Source organism: Rattus rattus, chromosome X, assembly GCF_011064425.1.
Source record: "Rattus rattus isolate New Zealand chromosome X, Rrattus_CSIRO_v1, whole genome shotgun sequence".
NCBI classification, from domain to species: domain Eukaryota; kingdom Metazoa; phylum Chordata; class Mammalia; order Rodentia; family Muridae; genus Rattus; species Rattus rattus.
In genome coordinates this window covers 34,977,359-34,994,592 of record NC_046172.1, presented here as the reverse complement: position 1 = coordinate 34,994,592, position 17,234 = coordinate 34,977,359, and the positions used below count along the sequence as shown (strand labels likewise).

The 17,234-nt window shown below is 37.7% G+C and overlaps 1 protein-coding gene across 1 annotated transcript in view; it reads left to right on the top strand.

Moving 5' to 3' along the window:
* Phex (phosphate regulating endopeptidase homolog X-linked) overlaps positions 1 to 17,234 on the top strand; it is a 202,065-nt gene that overhangs the window by 121,123 nt on the left and 63,708 nt on the right. The window contains exons 15-16 of the mRNA XM_032890280.1: positions 3,384 to 3,461; positions 14,424 to 14,527. Of these exons, the coding sequence (XP_032746171.1) occupies positions 3,384 to 3,461; positions 14,424 to 14,527 (182 nt within the window). The remainder of the gene's footprint in view (positions 1 to 3,383; positions 3,462 to 14,423; positions 14,528 to 17,234) is intronic.

Below are 17,234 nucleotides of genomic sequence, written 5' to 3'. Positions count from 1 at the left end.
TCAAAGAACATACAGGAAATGTACTATCTTACCCTATCCCTTGAGTAAGGTGGTTTGGATGGGACTATAAAAGATATGTCATTAGCCAGAACAGTGTGAGAAATCACTGGTTTTTATTGAGGCTTTGCTAGAATACAACTAATGGTGCTGGAGTTGCCTGGGCGTTAGATGGCTCATCTGAAGGCAGACCTGGAGATACAGACTCACATGCAAGTGATTTGTTTACCAAATACTTGCAAGTGAAGACAGCAGAGGAATGGAAGAAACTAGACCAAGACAGAGATGAGCTGAGGGATAGAAGCAATTTCAGAAGATATTTCTTCTTTTTTTTTAAAAGATATATTTATTTTATGTATATGAGTATAGTGTTGCTGTCTTCAGACACATCAGAAAAGGCCATTGGATCCCATTACAAATGGGATCCATGCGGTTGCTGGGAATTGAACTCAGGACCTCTGGAAGAGCAATCAGCACTCTTAACCACTGAGCCATCTCTCCAGCACCCAGAAGACATTTCTGAAATAGTCTGATCCTGGGAGGAACTTTGCTAGTGTAAATTATACCACTGAGCTGATCCTGAATTGAAGGAAAGATGCTTGGCTCTTATGACCCTGCCATAGTCATTGGCTAAGAGTTGCTTGTATGGAGGGAGAGGTCAGAATGACAGAAGACAGATCAACAGCTCAGAACAAGCTGTGGTTATATGTAGCCCTTCAGAGTCTCTGGTGCTGGCAATTAGAAAAGACAGGGTTGTAGAAATGGCTGGAAAGCAAGACCAGAATAACAGTAATGTCAAGATGGAAGGGAAAATGTTTGCAGGGTCCAACCCTTAGACAAAGATCTACAGACAACTAATGTCTGCTGGAAGGAGAATTAGCCTCTCCAAGTGATAAACCCCCTTACTGCTTGTCCAATGAGGCATGGTCAGCCTTTAAACCACTAAAAATGGACATGTCTGGATTCTCTTCCCCAATCTCTCTCTCCCACCCTCCCTCCCTCCTTCCCCCGTGTGTGTGTGTGTGTGTGTGTGTGTGTGTGTGTGTGTGTGTGTGTGTGTGTATGTAGCAATAATGATCAAAATGAGGTTATCAACGTGAGAGTGTGGGAAGTATGAGAAGATGGGAGGAGTTCAAGGGAAGGCCTCAGGGAAGGGCTGAAGTGAAGAAAGGGAGGGAGGAAAATGATATAATTCTACTTCAGTTAACAATAGTTATAACGAAAAGAATCTGGGGAGGGGTATCTACATCCAAGTAATAAAAGGTATTCCAGGGAATGTGGGCAGAGCCCAGACAATGGAATTACAACACTGTCGAAGGTTGCTTATTTTATTTTTTAATTTTATTTATTGAAATCCAAAATCTGGGGACATGGGGAAAGAGGGTTTCACATGGAGCTACAAAGTTGCTGTAGAGCAAGGGTTGGGAAACTCTTCCAAAGGTCCAGATAAAATATTTGAGACTGGGGTTGGGGATTTAGCTCAGCGGTAGAGCACTTGCCTAGCGAGCACAAGGCCCTGGGTTCGGTCCTCAGCTCCGGGAAAAAAAAAAATCTTTGAGACTTTGTGGGCTCCAGAGTTTTTCTTTCAGTGACTCAGCTCAGAAGTTGTAGCACAGAGGCAGTTATAGATGCTAGGTAAATGAACGAGTGTGGCTGTGTTCCAGCATAATTTTATTTGTGAAAACAAGTAGAATAGGAGAGCTGAATTGGTCCTGGAGCCACAGTTTGCCAATCGTTGCTCTAGACTGGCACTCACACTGATTTTTCCGTTATCTATTCCCTGCATGCTGCAAAACAAAGAAGGTAATCATTAGTACCTCTGTCTATCAAGTGGATGACTATGAGGAGAGGAGATGCATCTTGAATTATTCCAGACCCCCTGCCTTTGATCTTTCTGGTGTTCTGGCCATCACTCACAGAGCTGTATGGATAATTATCTTGCGGCATGACTCATCTCTTTTCACTCCCCTTGGAAATATTTAACCCTCACTTATCTGAATAACAACAACAACAACAACAACAACAACAACAAAAACAACACAACACATGTTTAGCAAGGTACTGGGGAGTTTTTGTGAATAATCCATGAATTTCCTATATACCAGTCTTTCATACTAATTTATTTAAATTGCAGGATAACTTTTTACATATTCATGAAGCACACCAGGATGTTTTGACTAGGTATGCATGTAGAATGGCTAATTGAAATCAATGGACATATACATTACTTTACATGTTAAACACTTTGGTGGTGAAAACATTAAAAATCTGAATAGTCAATTGACCATGTGGGTCAATGTGGACTTGGGGTTTGTCTATAAACATGAACTTTTGAGATTTGCAGCAGGCCCCAAGTCATCTATAGTCTGCTTTATCGAGTTCCTTTCAGTCTTTAAGCAGTACTTGTCTTTCTATTTCTAATTTATTTCCATTTCCACAATGACTTCTGACTTTATAAGTCTTTTGTGCTTGAATGTTATCCCACTGTGTGTATGTATTTGTGTATACTACACTTTATCCATATTCATCAATCAGTAGGTCATTTCTATTTCTTGGCTGTTGCACATAGTGCTGCAATGAACACGGGAGTGCAAATGGCTCTTTGATATACTGATTTCATTTTCCTTGTGTACCTATTATCTATGGCTCTAACCAGTAGAGGAATTGCTGGATCTCACAGTAATTTTTGTTTTAGTCTTTTGAGCAGTCAATTTTCCATGGTGGCTGCATCCACAATATGAAGGTAAGTGTTCTTTAGTTCTCCAGATCCCCACCAACTCCTCTTTATAATAGCCAGCTTACCAGGTGCCAGATAATATTTTCTTTTGGTTTTAGTTTGCATTTCCCCAGTAATTAGTGATGTTAAAATATTCCCTTTAACACACCGGCTGCACATGTATGTATGAGAAACAGTTTTTCAAGTTCTTTAAAAAGCTTGTTTTTTGCTGTTGAGACATTTAGATTTTTTAAAATGGATTTCAGACATTCACATTTATCAGCTATGCTTGCAGTCTGTTAGTGTCTGTTCATTATTTCCATTTCAGATTCTCCTTGCCCTCTGCTCTGTACTTTTGAAACGGTAACTATTCTCTCAGATGTGTGTTTTCCCCATGAGAAAATAGCCCCTCTTTCTGATTTTAATAACAGTGCTATCCATTTCCATTAAAATCTTTATCTTTATAAAAGTTATTTGCTGCAGCCACTCCATTTGTAGCACATTGAATACAGGTAGTAAATCTTTCTGTTTGTCCTTTACAGTGCCTTGCATATAGAAGATATTCATTCAATGGACTTTTCAGATGAAGACTGAAGTTCTATAGCCAATGATTATTAATGATTTAAGTGAAGAAACTCTGACATCATATTTCTCATTTTTCTTTTTATAGGCAAGAGCTGTTTTGGCAAAAGTTGGCTATCCAGAGTTTATAATGAATGATACTTATGTTAATGAAGACCTCAAGGCAGTAAGTGCTAAATTTACTGTATTTATTTTTTTTGGCAGGTTTTACTGGCCTTATGCCTATTAACTAACCCAAATCCAAGCAATTAAATCTGGTGGTGCCAGAAAGTACCAACTTTTGATTAATTCCTTGGCTATATAGGAACTCGAGTTTGCCAGGCCTATTTCAAGATTTAGTGCAGATTCCAAATACAGGAAGTGTCAAAAAGCTGAGTGGACATCGTAAAGCAAGTGGAAATAATTCACCAAATTGAGTATTTTACAGTTAGCGGACATGTTCTAATGGTGAATGCATCATGTTTGTTGTTAATTTTTTTTATTTTTCATTCATGTTAAATGGACAGACATAAATCTGCCTGCTGAGAGTTAACTTCATTAAACTTTATGACTGTTTTGACAAATTAAGTGCATATATGTCTGACTCTATAGTTTATTATGCATTGGGCGGTATATTGGCAGTAAGTTAGTGATGAGGAATGGTAATAATTCTTTTTTATTCTGGTGTTCTGTGATAATATTTTTAATTATAACCCTTTATAATCACAACTACTACTGCTATTTCCTTTCCCATAAATAGTTCTGAAGACATTTTTTTCCTTCTTTACAGAAAAGCTATCCCTGCTTTCAAAATTCACTGAACTTTTAAAAAATAGTATTTTATGTGTATAGGGGGTTTGTATGCATGTTTGCCTGGCACCACAGAGGCCAGAAGAGGGTATTGTGTCTCCTAGAACTGGAGTTACAGATGGTTATCAGCTGCCTAATGTGTGCGCTGGGAATCAAACCCAGGTTGTGAGGAAGAACAGCCAGTGCTCTTAACCACCAAGCCATCTCTCCATCCCCAGAATTGTACGTTCTTTAAAATGTAGCCTTTAAATACTTTTGATAACTATGACACATAGGTCTAGAACTTTGCTAAAATTGTGGTTTCATATGTGGCCTATCTGTAGACAGTCCTAGCTTTGTGGGTGACTATTAGAATTTTATAAGACTTTTTACACAAGAGATAAAACCTGAATTTAATGCTTTATACATTTCAGTCACGAAGTTGTTAATTTTGTTGATTAAATTGAGCACTATTTTTACTCTTGTTTTTCCATGTTCCGAGGAGCAATTTCCTGCTTCTGATCAGGATTGATATTAACTTAACCCTCAGGTAGAAATAGTATTTACCATATCTCAGGATCAGTCTGGAAGATTGTCGCCTTCCATTCTGCTTTTATCATTAGATGCCAGTGGTTAAAGCACCATTAAAGGAACAAATAGTTTATACCATTTATTGCATATTAAAAACAGGAGTTAGTGTGGAAATTATAAAAATAAATCTTTCTAGTATACAAATATTTGTAGAACTTTTTAAAAAGCTCAGTGAATTGAAGGTTATAGAACACACTGAAACAGTCTGATGCAATATTTTCTTTTTTGTGTTCATGCTCCTAAATTATTTTCTAGGTAGGAAAAACATTGTATCTCCATGGGGTAGGAAAGAACTTTCTCCATTTGGCTTCAATTATGACTTCCCTAAACTTCATATATAGATCTGGAAGAAAGCAGCTAAATTTTCTAGCATCTTAATTCTCAGGTAGCTTATCTTTTACACTGTTTTGATGATTCTGAACATTTTATTATTATGACAGTTAAATGTTGAAACTTAGCACACTGACTACATGATATTGTTATCCATGTGTTCATTGACCCTGTGAAGTCAGGGAATTGATGAACTTCTTGTAGAGAAGGATGGAAAGAGTCAAATAAGTTGGATAATCTTTTCAGTGCCACACAGAGTGTCAGATCAGGGCTGGATTCTGGGACCAGGAAGCACTGGCTGCAGTCTGAATAGGGGGGAATCTTAAGGATATCTGATCAGGAAGCTGTGCTGACAGAATAAAGGAGTCAATTTTGAAGACTTGGAGGGGGCATTTACCAGACAGAGTTGGTAGGAAGGAAAGAAACAGAAGGGAGAGAATATTGTCTAGAGGTTTACAGCATGTTTTCTGGAGTAGTGGGCTTAGGTTTGAATTCTGCCGTTTACACTTCCTATTTATTTGATCTGGTGTAGATTCATGTTCTCCTTGGCTATTTTTATGTATGCATTTTAAAAATGATATCTTTTATTATTTAACATAGTTTTTAAGTTTACATATATTTTGATCATATGTTTGCTCTCCTCCAAATCATTCCAGATCTTCTCCCCAACTTTAAGTTCTTTAACAAAACCCAGAACCCAATACAACACCCCCCAAAAACAAAAACAAACCAAAATAAAATATCACCTAAAAGGAAAGGAAGAAAGAAACAAGCAAAACCCATTAAACTGTAATCAAATAAAAGCACATAAAAATGTGGAATACATTATATGTTGGTCTACTACTCCTGAGCATGAATCCTGTCCTGGAGTGGTTGACATACTCAGGTCCACTCCATTGGAGAAATCTGATTTTCCCTCTCTCAGAGAGGTATAAATGACAGTTCAGTTGTTAAGCAGTACTCTAGTAGTATGCAGGTTTTTTCTATCTATCTATCTATCTATCTATCTATCTGTCTGTCTGTCTGTCTGTCTGTCTGTCTGTCTGTCTGTCTGTCTGTCTTTATTCCTCCATTTAATAAGATCAAACAAAAACTATCACATTGGAGTTGAATAAGACAAACAGAAGGAAAAGAATCCAAGAGAAGGTATAAGAAATTAGAGAATTCTTGAAGAAATTTAGGAATCCCATAAAAAACACTGAAATTATGGTACATACGACCTGGTGCTGAGCCATGCTGACCCTGTGCATGCTGCTTTAGTCTTTAAATTCATATAGGCTTTGCTCATGTTGATTTAGAGGGCCTTGTTGTTTTGTTCTCCATCCCCTCTCTCTCCTCTATCCTTTCTACCTCCTCTTTCATGAGGTTCCATAAGCTCTGAGGGGAGGGGTTTGTGAAGAAGAGATTGTATGAATTTAAAAGCACCTATGTGACCCAATGTGTGTCATATAGTAGGTTCCCTATAAAAGATAATCTCATGGGGGCTGGCAGGTGGCTCAGTGTTCAAGATCACTGGTGCTCTTTCAGAGGATTGGGTTCCATGAGTCAAATGCTTACAAAAACCTGTAATTCTAGCTCCAGGGTGTCTCTGGCACCCTCTTCTGGCTTTCTCTGACATGAACACATACATACATACATACATACATACATACATACATACATACATACAAACATGCATACATACAAGTAGACCAAACACCTGTACATATAACATTTTTAAAAGGAAGTCCTGTGGGTCAAAATGAGAACTTTTGTGATTGAGAATAGCATCTGTAGGCTACATAGCACTCTAGAAGGAGATCCAGGAACTTACCTAGATGATTATGTGACATTGGTAAGTATTCCAAGTATGGATATGGGAAGGTAGTGGTTATGAACATGAACCTAGGAATCAAATGCTTAAAATTCTCAGGCTTTCATTTACTACCTGTGGGACTCGACACAGATTATGTGTCTTCTCTGCGCCTCAATTTCATCATCTGCAAAATGAATGCTAGTAATCGCTCCTATACAGGACTGTTATAAGGATGAAATAAAACATTCAGAGCCTGCACAGGCACATAAACACGAACATGAGCATTAGCTATGACATCTTCAATTTGCAGTTATGATAGTGGTAGTTTTTTTTTTGTTGTTCATTTGTTTTTGGTCTGGAAAAGTCAAAGTCATCATGAATTAATGCATGCAGTATCCAGGTCCCTCAAATTGATTTAAAAGGCTATATAGATGGAACTGGCCCAAGCCTTAATCCAATCAGGCAGCATTCAGAGCTTGCTTGCAATCCTTAGTTGATCAGGTTTTCTTGGCAGCCTGCTGCTGTCCAAATTGAGAGTCCCAGATTTAAGGCTTCACCGAACATTGTATCTTTTGTGAAAAGAAAGCAGATATCAAACAGTATACACTTTTCCAGGGTCTCAATTGCAGCCATCAGCTACCAAGATTTTAAAGCACTTTTGTAAAGAAATTTGCATCTGACTCATTGCCAAAACAGATTGAAATTATATCCAAGCATTTCTACCAGTTGAAAAAGCCAGTGGTGAACAAAATCAAAATACATTTGTGTTTAGAAACTGATAGAGAAAAATGAATTAGCCCAACAAGAAAAGAGTTTAAGGGATGATGCAATTGTAAATCATGCCACTGAGGTTAATCGAAAAATGACTGAAATATCCTGCATACACAATAGGACTGTGTTTTCAGTTTTAATAAACATGTAGATAAGGATTATTAGAGAGCCTATGAACAATTCATGCTAGTACAAACTCTGAACATAAGGAGCTGTTAGAAATGAAAAGCAGCTTGCTCAATATGACCCAGGTGAAGAAGATAGGATTCATCAGGCACACATCAAAAAGGAAAGAGGAGAGCGATTAGGAGACGGATCAGAGGGAGGTCAGGGAGAAAGGGTGCAAATTGTAGTTGAGCTCATGTGAAGATAAGAAGAAATGAAAAGAGTTGAGAGGCAAATGTGAAAAAGGATCAGAGAACATCATTTCCCCTCTGAGAATGACAAGGCAAATTGACACCGTGCCATTCGTTTCTGAACAACAACAGTTTTTCTGCAGTCTTTGTTAAGAGCAAGAAGAAATGATCTACCCTTCGTTTGAAATGACATCAGTATGAAGAAGGGAAGTGTCAATCAGCGTTCAAATTAGTCTTATTAGTATATATTCTATTTCATTGATGCTTAATGGAAGTAGACTCAAAAGTGAGTTTTTACCAGTTTTAAAAGAGAAAAAAAAACTTACACTGGGTATTTCAATCAGAGGAAATAGGTTGGAAGGTGGGGGAGAAAGGGAAGTTGAGGTAAGCCAGACATTAGTAACTCAAGGTTTTTCTCTCTTCTAGCCAAAGTCTGTCATTGTCTCTGTTTGTCTTTGTGTGTGTGTGTGTGTGTGTGAATAATAGCGTCTCTGAAACACTGTGATGATTTTTTGGGTAAAATACTCCATCAAAATATTATGGTAATTATTCATCCTTTGGTTAAAAAAAAGAATGTTGTTCTTAGCTATCTGAAGTAACTCATAGTTACCATGGCATTGTAGAGCTAAGAATAGGCACAGAACATGGAATGCCTTGGTACCTTCAGTCTTCTAACCAGGTCTCTTCATCTCTCACACAGTAGCTTTCATCTGCAGTGCTTTACTGGCAAGAGCAGATAAAGTGCTGCTCTCTCAACCTACCATAGAGGCAGGACATGTGTTGAGGACTTTATGGTGTGTTGGCTGAGACTCTTGGTCATCACTACATGCCTACTTATGGGGAATTTCTATGTTATATTATATATGTAGATGGTCAAACATTTTGAAACACATCCCTGTTTGTATACATATATGTTTATACCCATGTGTGTGTGTGTGGGGGGGAGACAGAGAGACAGAGAAATAGAGAGACAGAGACAGATGCTTCTCATTCACTTCACATGAGCACATCTATTATTTTCATCCATTATTTAAAGAAGGGAAAATATAAATTCGAAATATAGACTCAATTAACATTCAAAAATGTCTTCGGGTACATAAAGTCATACAGGTACTTGACATATTTCTGAGCATCCTTAAGTAGATTTGAGTTAAATGGGAGATCTCTGCTTCTGTTGGCATAGGCAGTGTCTTATAAACATAGCCTTACTTTTCTACCAAACAAACAAACAAACAAGAACAAAACAAAAACCTAAAATCCATGAACATATTTTCTTGTTCTCCTTGTATTGCAGGTCCTTCACCTAAGTTGAGTAGTGGAGAAGAGGGAAATGATAACTTTATTCTTCTATTTAACTGGTGGGAATTGGTACTTTGCATCTAGGGTAGCATCTCCAAGAAGGGGAATCTTGGATCCATTTTAACAATCTGGATAACGGTTCCAACATAGTGCCACAAGAATCCCAACTAGTTCCACAAAGGTCATTCAGTTGAAAGACCAAAATGGAATTAATTGAAAGTCATTATCAACTTGACCTTGATTTTCTTTAGTAACTGAAAGGACAAGAGGCCTTGGACCCAATTTGTCCCTTGTAGAGCTTTAAAACTTTTAGAATGTTTGTGAGCATTCACTTTTGCTTCTGCCTGTACAACAAAGAAAACTTTCTCAAAGGTTGCTGGACTTCCAAGCTTTTCTCACCAATATGCTGTATGAGAAAATTTAAATTATCAAAGTATCAGAGGGTAGAACATTTTGGAGGCAGAGGAAAGGAACAAAAACCACCTACAATATTGGTACTTCAATATAATTCTGTTAGAGTCCATTATTACTTTCTGTTTCTCTATAGCTGTCATTTGTGTTAACACACAGTTTATGCTTTTCCTTTACAGTTAACATTTTGTGTTGTCACTGTCTCCATAGACCTTTGCTTATATTCTTTTAACAGATCTACTATATCACACCAAGAAAGATGCCCACTCCCTTCTTCCATATAAGAACCAATTGATTCTTACTTTTTCCTTTGTTGTTCTCTCTCTTTGTTGAATCACTGAGTTTTCCTATTTGAACCAAAAAATAATAACACTAAATTAGGAGCCAAATAGTTTAGAATGTGTAGCTTATCTGGTTCTACACTCTAGTTTCTGCCTATCAGATACCACCAATGATGGTCTGCTCTCTACACTTCAACACCACCACCACCACCACCACCACCACCACCACCACCAACAACAACAACAAACCAAGTTGTGTTCTTGTGAATGGTGTAACACCATTAATTGTGGTAGTTCAATTAAGCCAGTTTAAGAATTTATAAATATTTTCAGCTTAATAAATAAAACAATACAAAAGTATTATTTGGAAGGTAGACAAACTAAGCTTTCAAGTCCCAATCCTCCTATCTCAGCCTGCCGAGTGCTGTGATTACAGGTACATGGCACTACATGCCTAGGAAGTTTGGGAATGGTTCTCTCTTTAAAGCCTCTGAACCAACTTAAATGTTAGTTTTTGGTTTTATAGATGTAACAGGAATGTAGTGAAGTTAGCAAACTCAGTAAAAAATGGACTCCAGGGGCTGGAGAGATGGCTCAGAGGTTAAGAACTCTGGTTGTTCCACCAAAGGAACTGGGTTCAATTCCCAACACCCACATGGCAGCTCACAACTGTCTGTAATTCCAGTTCCAGGGGTTCTGATAACCTCTGTGTGCACCACCAGGCAGAAGTACATAAGAATGAATAAATCATTTAAAAACATTAAAACATTGACTTCACTGATATGACAAAATTAATAATGTATATGAAAGGATAATCTGAACTCAAGAATGTATCTGAATTTTCTATTAGTTATAATCATATTCCGAAGGTCCTGGACATATCCTTTAGCTCTATGGCCCAGAGATGTCTTAGGATTGCTAATTAATATGGCTTCCTAAAACATGCTTTCTGTTTTTATTTTAGGCTAAGAGAAATTCTCTATCTTAAAATAGAATCAATACTAATATTTCTTTCAATTATGAAACATTTTTAGTATTATCATATGTAAAATAGGTTAAGGGTTTATATTAAACAAATATTATCAAACTAATTTTATACATGCATTTTCATATGTATTATTATTTAAATAAAAACAATAATAATTATCATTATTAAGAAATGATGGTGGCATTATGTTGCTCTGGATGTCCTCAAAGTTCTAGGCTTGAGTAATCCTCCTGCTTTAGCCTCTTAGGCACCTAGATGACAGGTGTATTTCACTGCCTGGCATACACATAAATGTTCAATGGATAAAGTAGGTACATTTTAAGTTCTATATATCATGATTTCTGATTTAAACTCTTTTCCCCATTTTTATCTTCTTCAAAATATAAACACTGTCTTAAATTTAATCTTATTGGCATAACCTTTTGATTCATAAATGGTGCACAAACAATAATGTAATATTGTTTTCCATGTTATACACTTGATATTAGACAAAAGACTGAGAAGTGTTTTAATATACATTTCAATACAATGTTTCAATCATAATATAATATATTTGATCCTCCCAACTCCTCCTACAACTTCTCCACGTCCTGATGCTTTTTCATGAAAACATTTTCTCATACATATGACTTACATTATTAACCTTGTTTTTGAGAATATTTAAAGTTCATGCACATAGAACATTCATCTAAACTTCTGTACTACTTTCTATTATGCAACCATGCTGTGCTTCATTTATCAGCCCTGTCTCTCCAGTCTAAGTAGTTTTAAGAAGGGACATTTTGGAGTCACTTTCTTAAGTATTTTGGTCAAGCAAAATGGCACTATTGCTAGGAATCCATATTTTCATTTCCTTCATTCTCAGTGTGTATTCAGCTGTTTTATCCCTAGCTTAATACTTTTGCCTTGTCTTTTGGGAAGAATGTCATGACTCATTGTGATGGTGTGTATATGCTTGACCCAGGGAGTGGCACTATTAGGAGGTGAGACCTTGTTGGAGTAAGGATGTCACTATGGGTGTGGGCTTGAAGACCATTTATCCTAGCTCCCTGGAAGTGAGTATTCTGCTAGCAGCCTTCAGATGAAGGTGTTGAACTCTCAGCTCCTCCTGTACCATGCCTACCTGGATGCTGCCATGCCACCTTGATGATAATGGGCTGAACTTCTCAAGCAGTAAGACAGCCCCAATTAAATGTTGTTCTTTGTAAGAGGTTCCTTGGACTTGGTGTCTGCTCACAGAAGTAAAACCTATCTGAGACACTTAACAAAAAGTTTCTTCTGAGACATAATATCTACTCTATGTTTGGGATCAGATAAATGTGAGATAGGCCTTGGCTAACAACCAGGTTATCTACTAAGGCTTTAACCATCATATTGTTTATAATGCAATGTCTGTGGGTTTCAACCATTTTCACTGGCTGTATTTAATTCCTTTTTACTTTAAAAAGAACTACAGCATTGGCTCAGCAGTTCAGAGTATTTGCTGTTCTTGAAGAGGACCTGGGTTTGGTTCTTAGCACCTACATTAGGTGGGTAACATCCACCTGAAACTCCAGTTCCAAGAGATCTGAGGCCCTCTATTGCCTCTGTGGGGCATGCATGCATATGGTGTACACATATATCTACATGCTAAGGTACGCATACATATACATACAAAGTAATTAAATTGTGGTTTAAAGTTATCAAAAAAGCCATAGCTAGTAAGATATTGTTTTTGAGTTTTAGACTCAGTAAGGTTTTTTTTTAAAATTGAGTAGCTTAGGATGTTTTCTTTTTCAGCCTTTAAAAGAATGGGAGTTGTATGCAGGGCAGTGGCAGCACATGCCTTTAATCTCAGCATTCAGGAGGGAGAGGCAGGCAAATCTCTAGGACAGCCAGAGCTACACAGAGATACCCTGTCTTGAAAAACCACTCACCCACCCACCCAACCAACCAACCAACCAACTAACCAAAACTAAATAAAAAAGAATGATGCATAATCAGCATTCTGTCCATTTAAAAATAAGACTCTCATTGTATAACACCCCCCATATACCTATGGGAAACATTTATTGTATTTAGTATGTTATAAAGAAAAGAATAAATGAAGTTGGAAGGAAGATGGGAAATCTGTCAAAGTGGTTGGGGGAGCTGAAGGGAGAGGGTAGGAGATGGATATGACCAGGGCACGTTATATAGCTATATAAAATTTTCAATAAAAAATTAAAAATTCACATTTGCACATAGTATTCTTTTCCTGTAATCCAGCCTTTTTGTAGCTTTCTTGGCACTGCACAGTGGGTGTTCATTAGAAGGGCAAGGTAAAAGTAAAAAGATCTAGAGAGCAGAATGTTAAGAGTTTGGGAAGACAAATATGACATACTTTCTCTTATTTGTGGGAGGGAAAAATATAGCAGGAGAAGTGGGAGATAACATAGAGAAGGAAAAGGACCAGTAGGAATAGGAGAGAAATAAGTGTAGACAGATAATAGGGTGAGAAAATATGATCAAGCCTTGTATACATGTAAGGTAGTGCCAGTGAATCCTACTCTCTTGTGCAATTATTATAGCCAAATAAAGAGTGAACACTTTTAGAAAGGAATTTATTCCTGGTTGTTTACTTACTCACATAGACTTTTCTTATTAATGGCAGTTACATATCTATTCCACTTTTTAATTTATTATGCCAATAAGAGATTTTAGAAGCAACACTTTCAAGATCACTACAAACTATTGCTTTTACCATAATACAGATACCAATATAATACATGTGTGAAGTAGTGCTAGTTTTGGATGGAAATGCAGTAGAATTGAATCTGTTTGTTACTCTTGTTCCAGGGGAAAAAAACCTAACTAAATAAACTATTATCTTAGTATACAACACTGTTGTGACTCCTCATTTCCCCTTAGTCCCATGCAGTCTATAATCTGTGACTTGCCTCTGTAATTTTGTTTTTTGGTAATCAGATCCTATATTAGTGTTAATAGATAAATCTTATTAATAATTACATTATTTAGGTGACTCCATTGCACTTAGGGTGGAAAATAGGTTTGTGAATTAATTTCATTTTCTCCTTTAAAAACAAATGCCAATTATAGTAAATTAGATTTTAACTTTTGACTAAATTGTCAACTATAAGCTAAATAAGATTTCAGCTGAATACTCTGAATGTGATTAGAAGGATCTTATGTGACAAATAAATTTAGAAAGGATCAAGAACTCATGAGCCAAGAAATTTCAGATCTAAGATATGTTTGACAAAGTTTAAAGTGGATTTTTCAATTATAAAGTAAATGGAACACATAGTAAATAACCGAAGCTTTTCTTGTTTTCTTCCCTGTGATCCAGAAATGACCATATTGATTTTTGAGCTTTTTTATGTTAAAAGAAAATCACTGAGATTAAATTTCATGGCTTTGTGAATCTTGAGTTATGGCTTAGTGATGTTGTGAGGGCCATAGCTTCTCTTCTGGTTGCTCCTTGGTGGGCTGGAGTCTATTTTTAAAACCATCTCTTATCTGCATTTAGAACAATAATGATGTGGTTTGTTTTATGCAGATCAAATTTTCAGAATCGGACTACTTTGGCAACGTACTGCAAACCCGCAAGTATTTAGCACAGTCTGATTTCTTCTGGCTAAGAAAAGCTGTTCCCAAAACAGAGTGAGTATTTTTAAAAAGTGAAATAGATAAATACATTGGTGGGAAGTGGAATCTCTTTAGATTAAACTCTGTAATTCGACTCAACTCAGGGTAGCCAGCTTGCCAGTTATTTTGTTTTAGCAAAATTTGTGCCGTAGATTGCCAGCTCTCTTTTCTGATATTATGTGGTACAGATCTTCCATCTATTACAGACCTCCAAGTCTTAGCATCAACATATATCGGAAGAATGAGCATTAGGATGCAAGTGTTGAAGCTACTTCTAGCTGTGGTTATAAATACATATAGAGATAATATTTCTATATACATTTCTCTACATTTTCATACTCAGGTAGAAAGACTTGATGATGTTAAAGAATGAATACTTTAGCACTAAGTGTGAGTAGATATGTAGAAGAATTTGTATAATTAAGAAGCAACGAGAACAATGATTCCATCCTGTATGTCACAACCGTTTGGGGGGTGTCAAGTGAGCTTTTCACAGGGACCACATATCAGTTATCCTGCATATTATATATTTGCATTATGATTCATAACAGTAGCAAAACTATAGTTATGAAGTTGCAGTGAAATAATTTTATGGTTTGGGGTCACCACATCCTGAGGAACCGTATTTAAGGGTTGAAACATTAGGGAGGTTGAGAACCACTGAGTATAAGATATTTACTGAAGTAGTCCATGTCGAAGAACTGAAAGCTGTATCATTTTGAACCAATAGTCATTATGGTTTATTTATCTTTTTCCTATCTGCTCTAGGAAATTGTCCTACACATAGGAACATATCCTTAATATTTATAAGCCCATGCCCATTAAGCCACTGTATTTTCCCTTAGGAAAGAAAATCTTGGTGTTCATCTTAGTAATGCTGTTGATGATGATAGTGGCTAATATTTTTTATCTACAATATGTGGTGCTTTTCAATTTATGTGTGTCTTTGCATGATGCATCCATATGTATGTGTTTCTGGGGGGTGTTTGTGACTGCATATTCTCAAGAAGGCCAGAGGAGGACATTAAATACTTTCTTCTACCATTACTGACCTTATTTTGGGGACATGTCTTTCATTGAACTTGCCACTAATTTTATATCAGCTAGGCTGGCTAGTCAATAAACTTCTGGGATCCACCTGCCTCCTCCTTAATGGTAGATTCCTGGCATGAGTAGTCATGCTTGGCTTTCATGTAGGTGCTAGGGACCTGGATTCAGGTCATTCATCTTTAAGAACAAGTGCTTTTTCCATTGCCCATCTACCCAGTCTGTGCTTTACAATTCTTAATTTTCTCATAATGTCTATTCTTGGATGTGTACATACTATGTCCCCATTTCACAAAGCTTTTGCTATGGATCACTTTTTCAATGCTTTAAAAATCTTCTTACATCAGATCATTTCTATTTTTGTGCTTTCAACTACAGCATTTCTTTTTCTATATTTGTATTTTTTACATTTTTAATTGGATATTTTATTTATTTACATTTCAAATGTTATAACCCCTTTCCTGGTTTAACCCCCCCAGAACACCTACATCCCATTCCCCACCCCCTGTTTCTATGAGGGTGCTCCTTTACCCATCCACTCACTCCCTCCCACCTCCCTGCCCTGACATCGAGCCTTCACAGGACCAAGGGCCTCTCCTCCCACTGATGCCCAACAACACGATCCTCTGATACTTAATGTGGCTGGAACTAGAGTTCCATCCCTGTGTACTCTTGGGATGGTGGTTCAGTCCCTGGGAGCTCTGGGGAGTTTGGTTGGTTGATATTGTAGTTCTTCTTATGGATGGTTTTGTTCAATTCCTTTACCTGTTTGATTTTGTTTTCCTGTAGTTCTTTAAGGGATTTTTGTGTTTCCTCTTTAAGGGCTTCTATCTGTTTACCTGTGTTGTCCTGTATTTCTTTAAGGGTGTTATTTATGTCTTTCTTAAAGTCCTTTAATATCATCATCAGTTGTTATTTTAAATCCAAATCTTGTTTTTCCAGTGTGTTTGGGTATCTTAGGCTTGCTGTGGTGGGGATCTGTGTTCTGATGATGCCAAGTGGTCTTGGTTTCTGTTGCTTAAGTTCCTGCATTTGCCTTTCGCCACCAGGCTGTCTCTGGTGTTAACTTGTCTTGCTGTCCCTGACAGTGGCTTGACTCTCCTATAAGCCTGTGTGTCAGCACTCCTTGGAGATCTACTCTTTCCCTGAGGGATCTGGGTACTGAGAGTTGTGGCACAGGGTTAGCTCCAGGCACAGGAGGAAACCAGAAGAATCCTGTCCCAAACTGCTCCTGGGTTCCTGTGTCCTGAGGGGTCCAAGAGGGTCCCTCTGAGCAGAAGTGGTGGTTTACCTCTGCTCTCAGGTACGTCAGTGCTCCTGGAGACTGGCATTCAGCTTTGAGCACTGGCAGAGACGAGAAGGATCCTGTTCCTGAGTGCTCCTATGTTCCTTTGCCCAGAGGGCTCTAGGCAGGTTCCTCTGGGGCCAGGCATGTGAGCCGAAGTGGTGGTCTCCCCTGAGCTCTCAGGATCGTCCGCATTTCTGACAGTTCAGCTCTCTCTCCCACGGGATTTGGGTACAAAGAACTGTGGGACTGGGTCAGCTCCTGGTGCAGGCAGAAACTGGAAGGATCCTGTCCAAGACTGCTCCTGGGTTCCTGTGTCCTGAGGGGTCCAAGCAGATCCCTCTGAGCAGAGGGAGTGGTCTCACCTGTATTCTTAGGTGTGTCAGCACT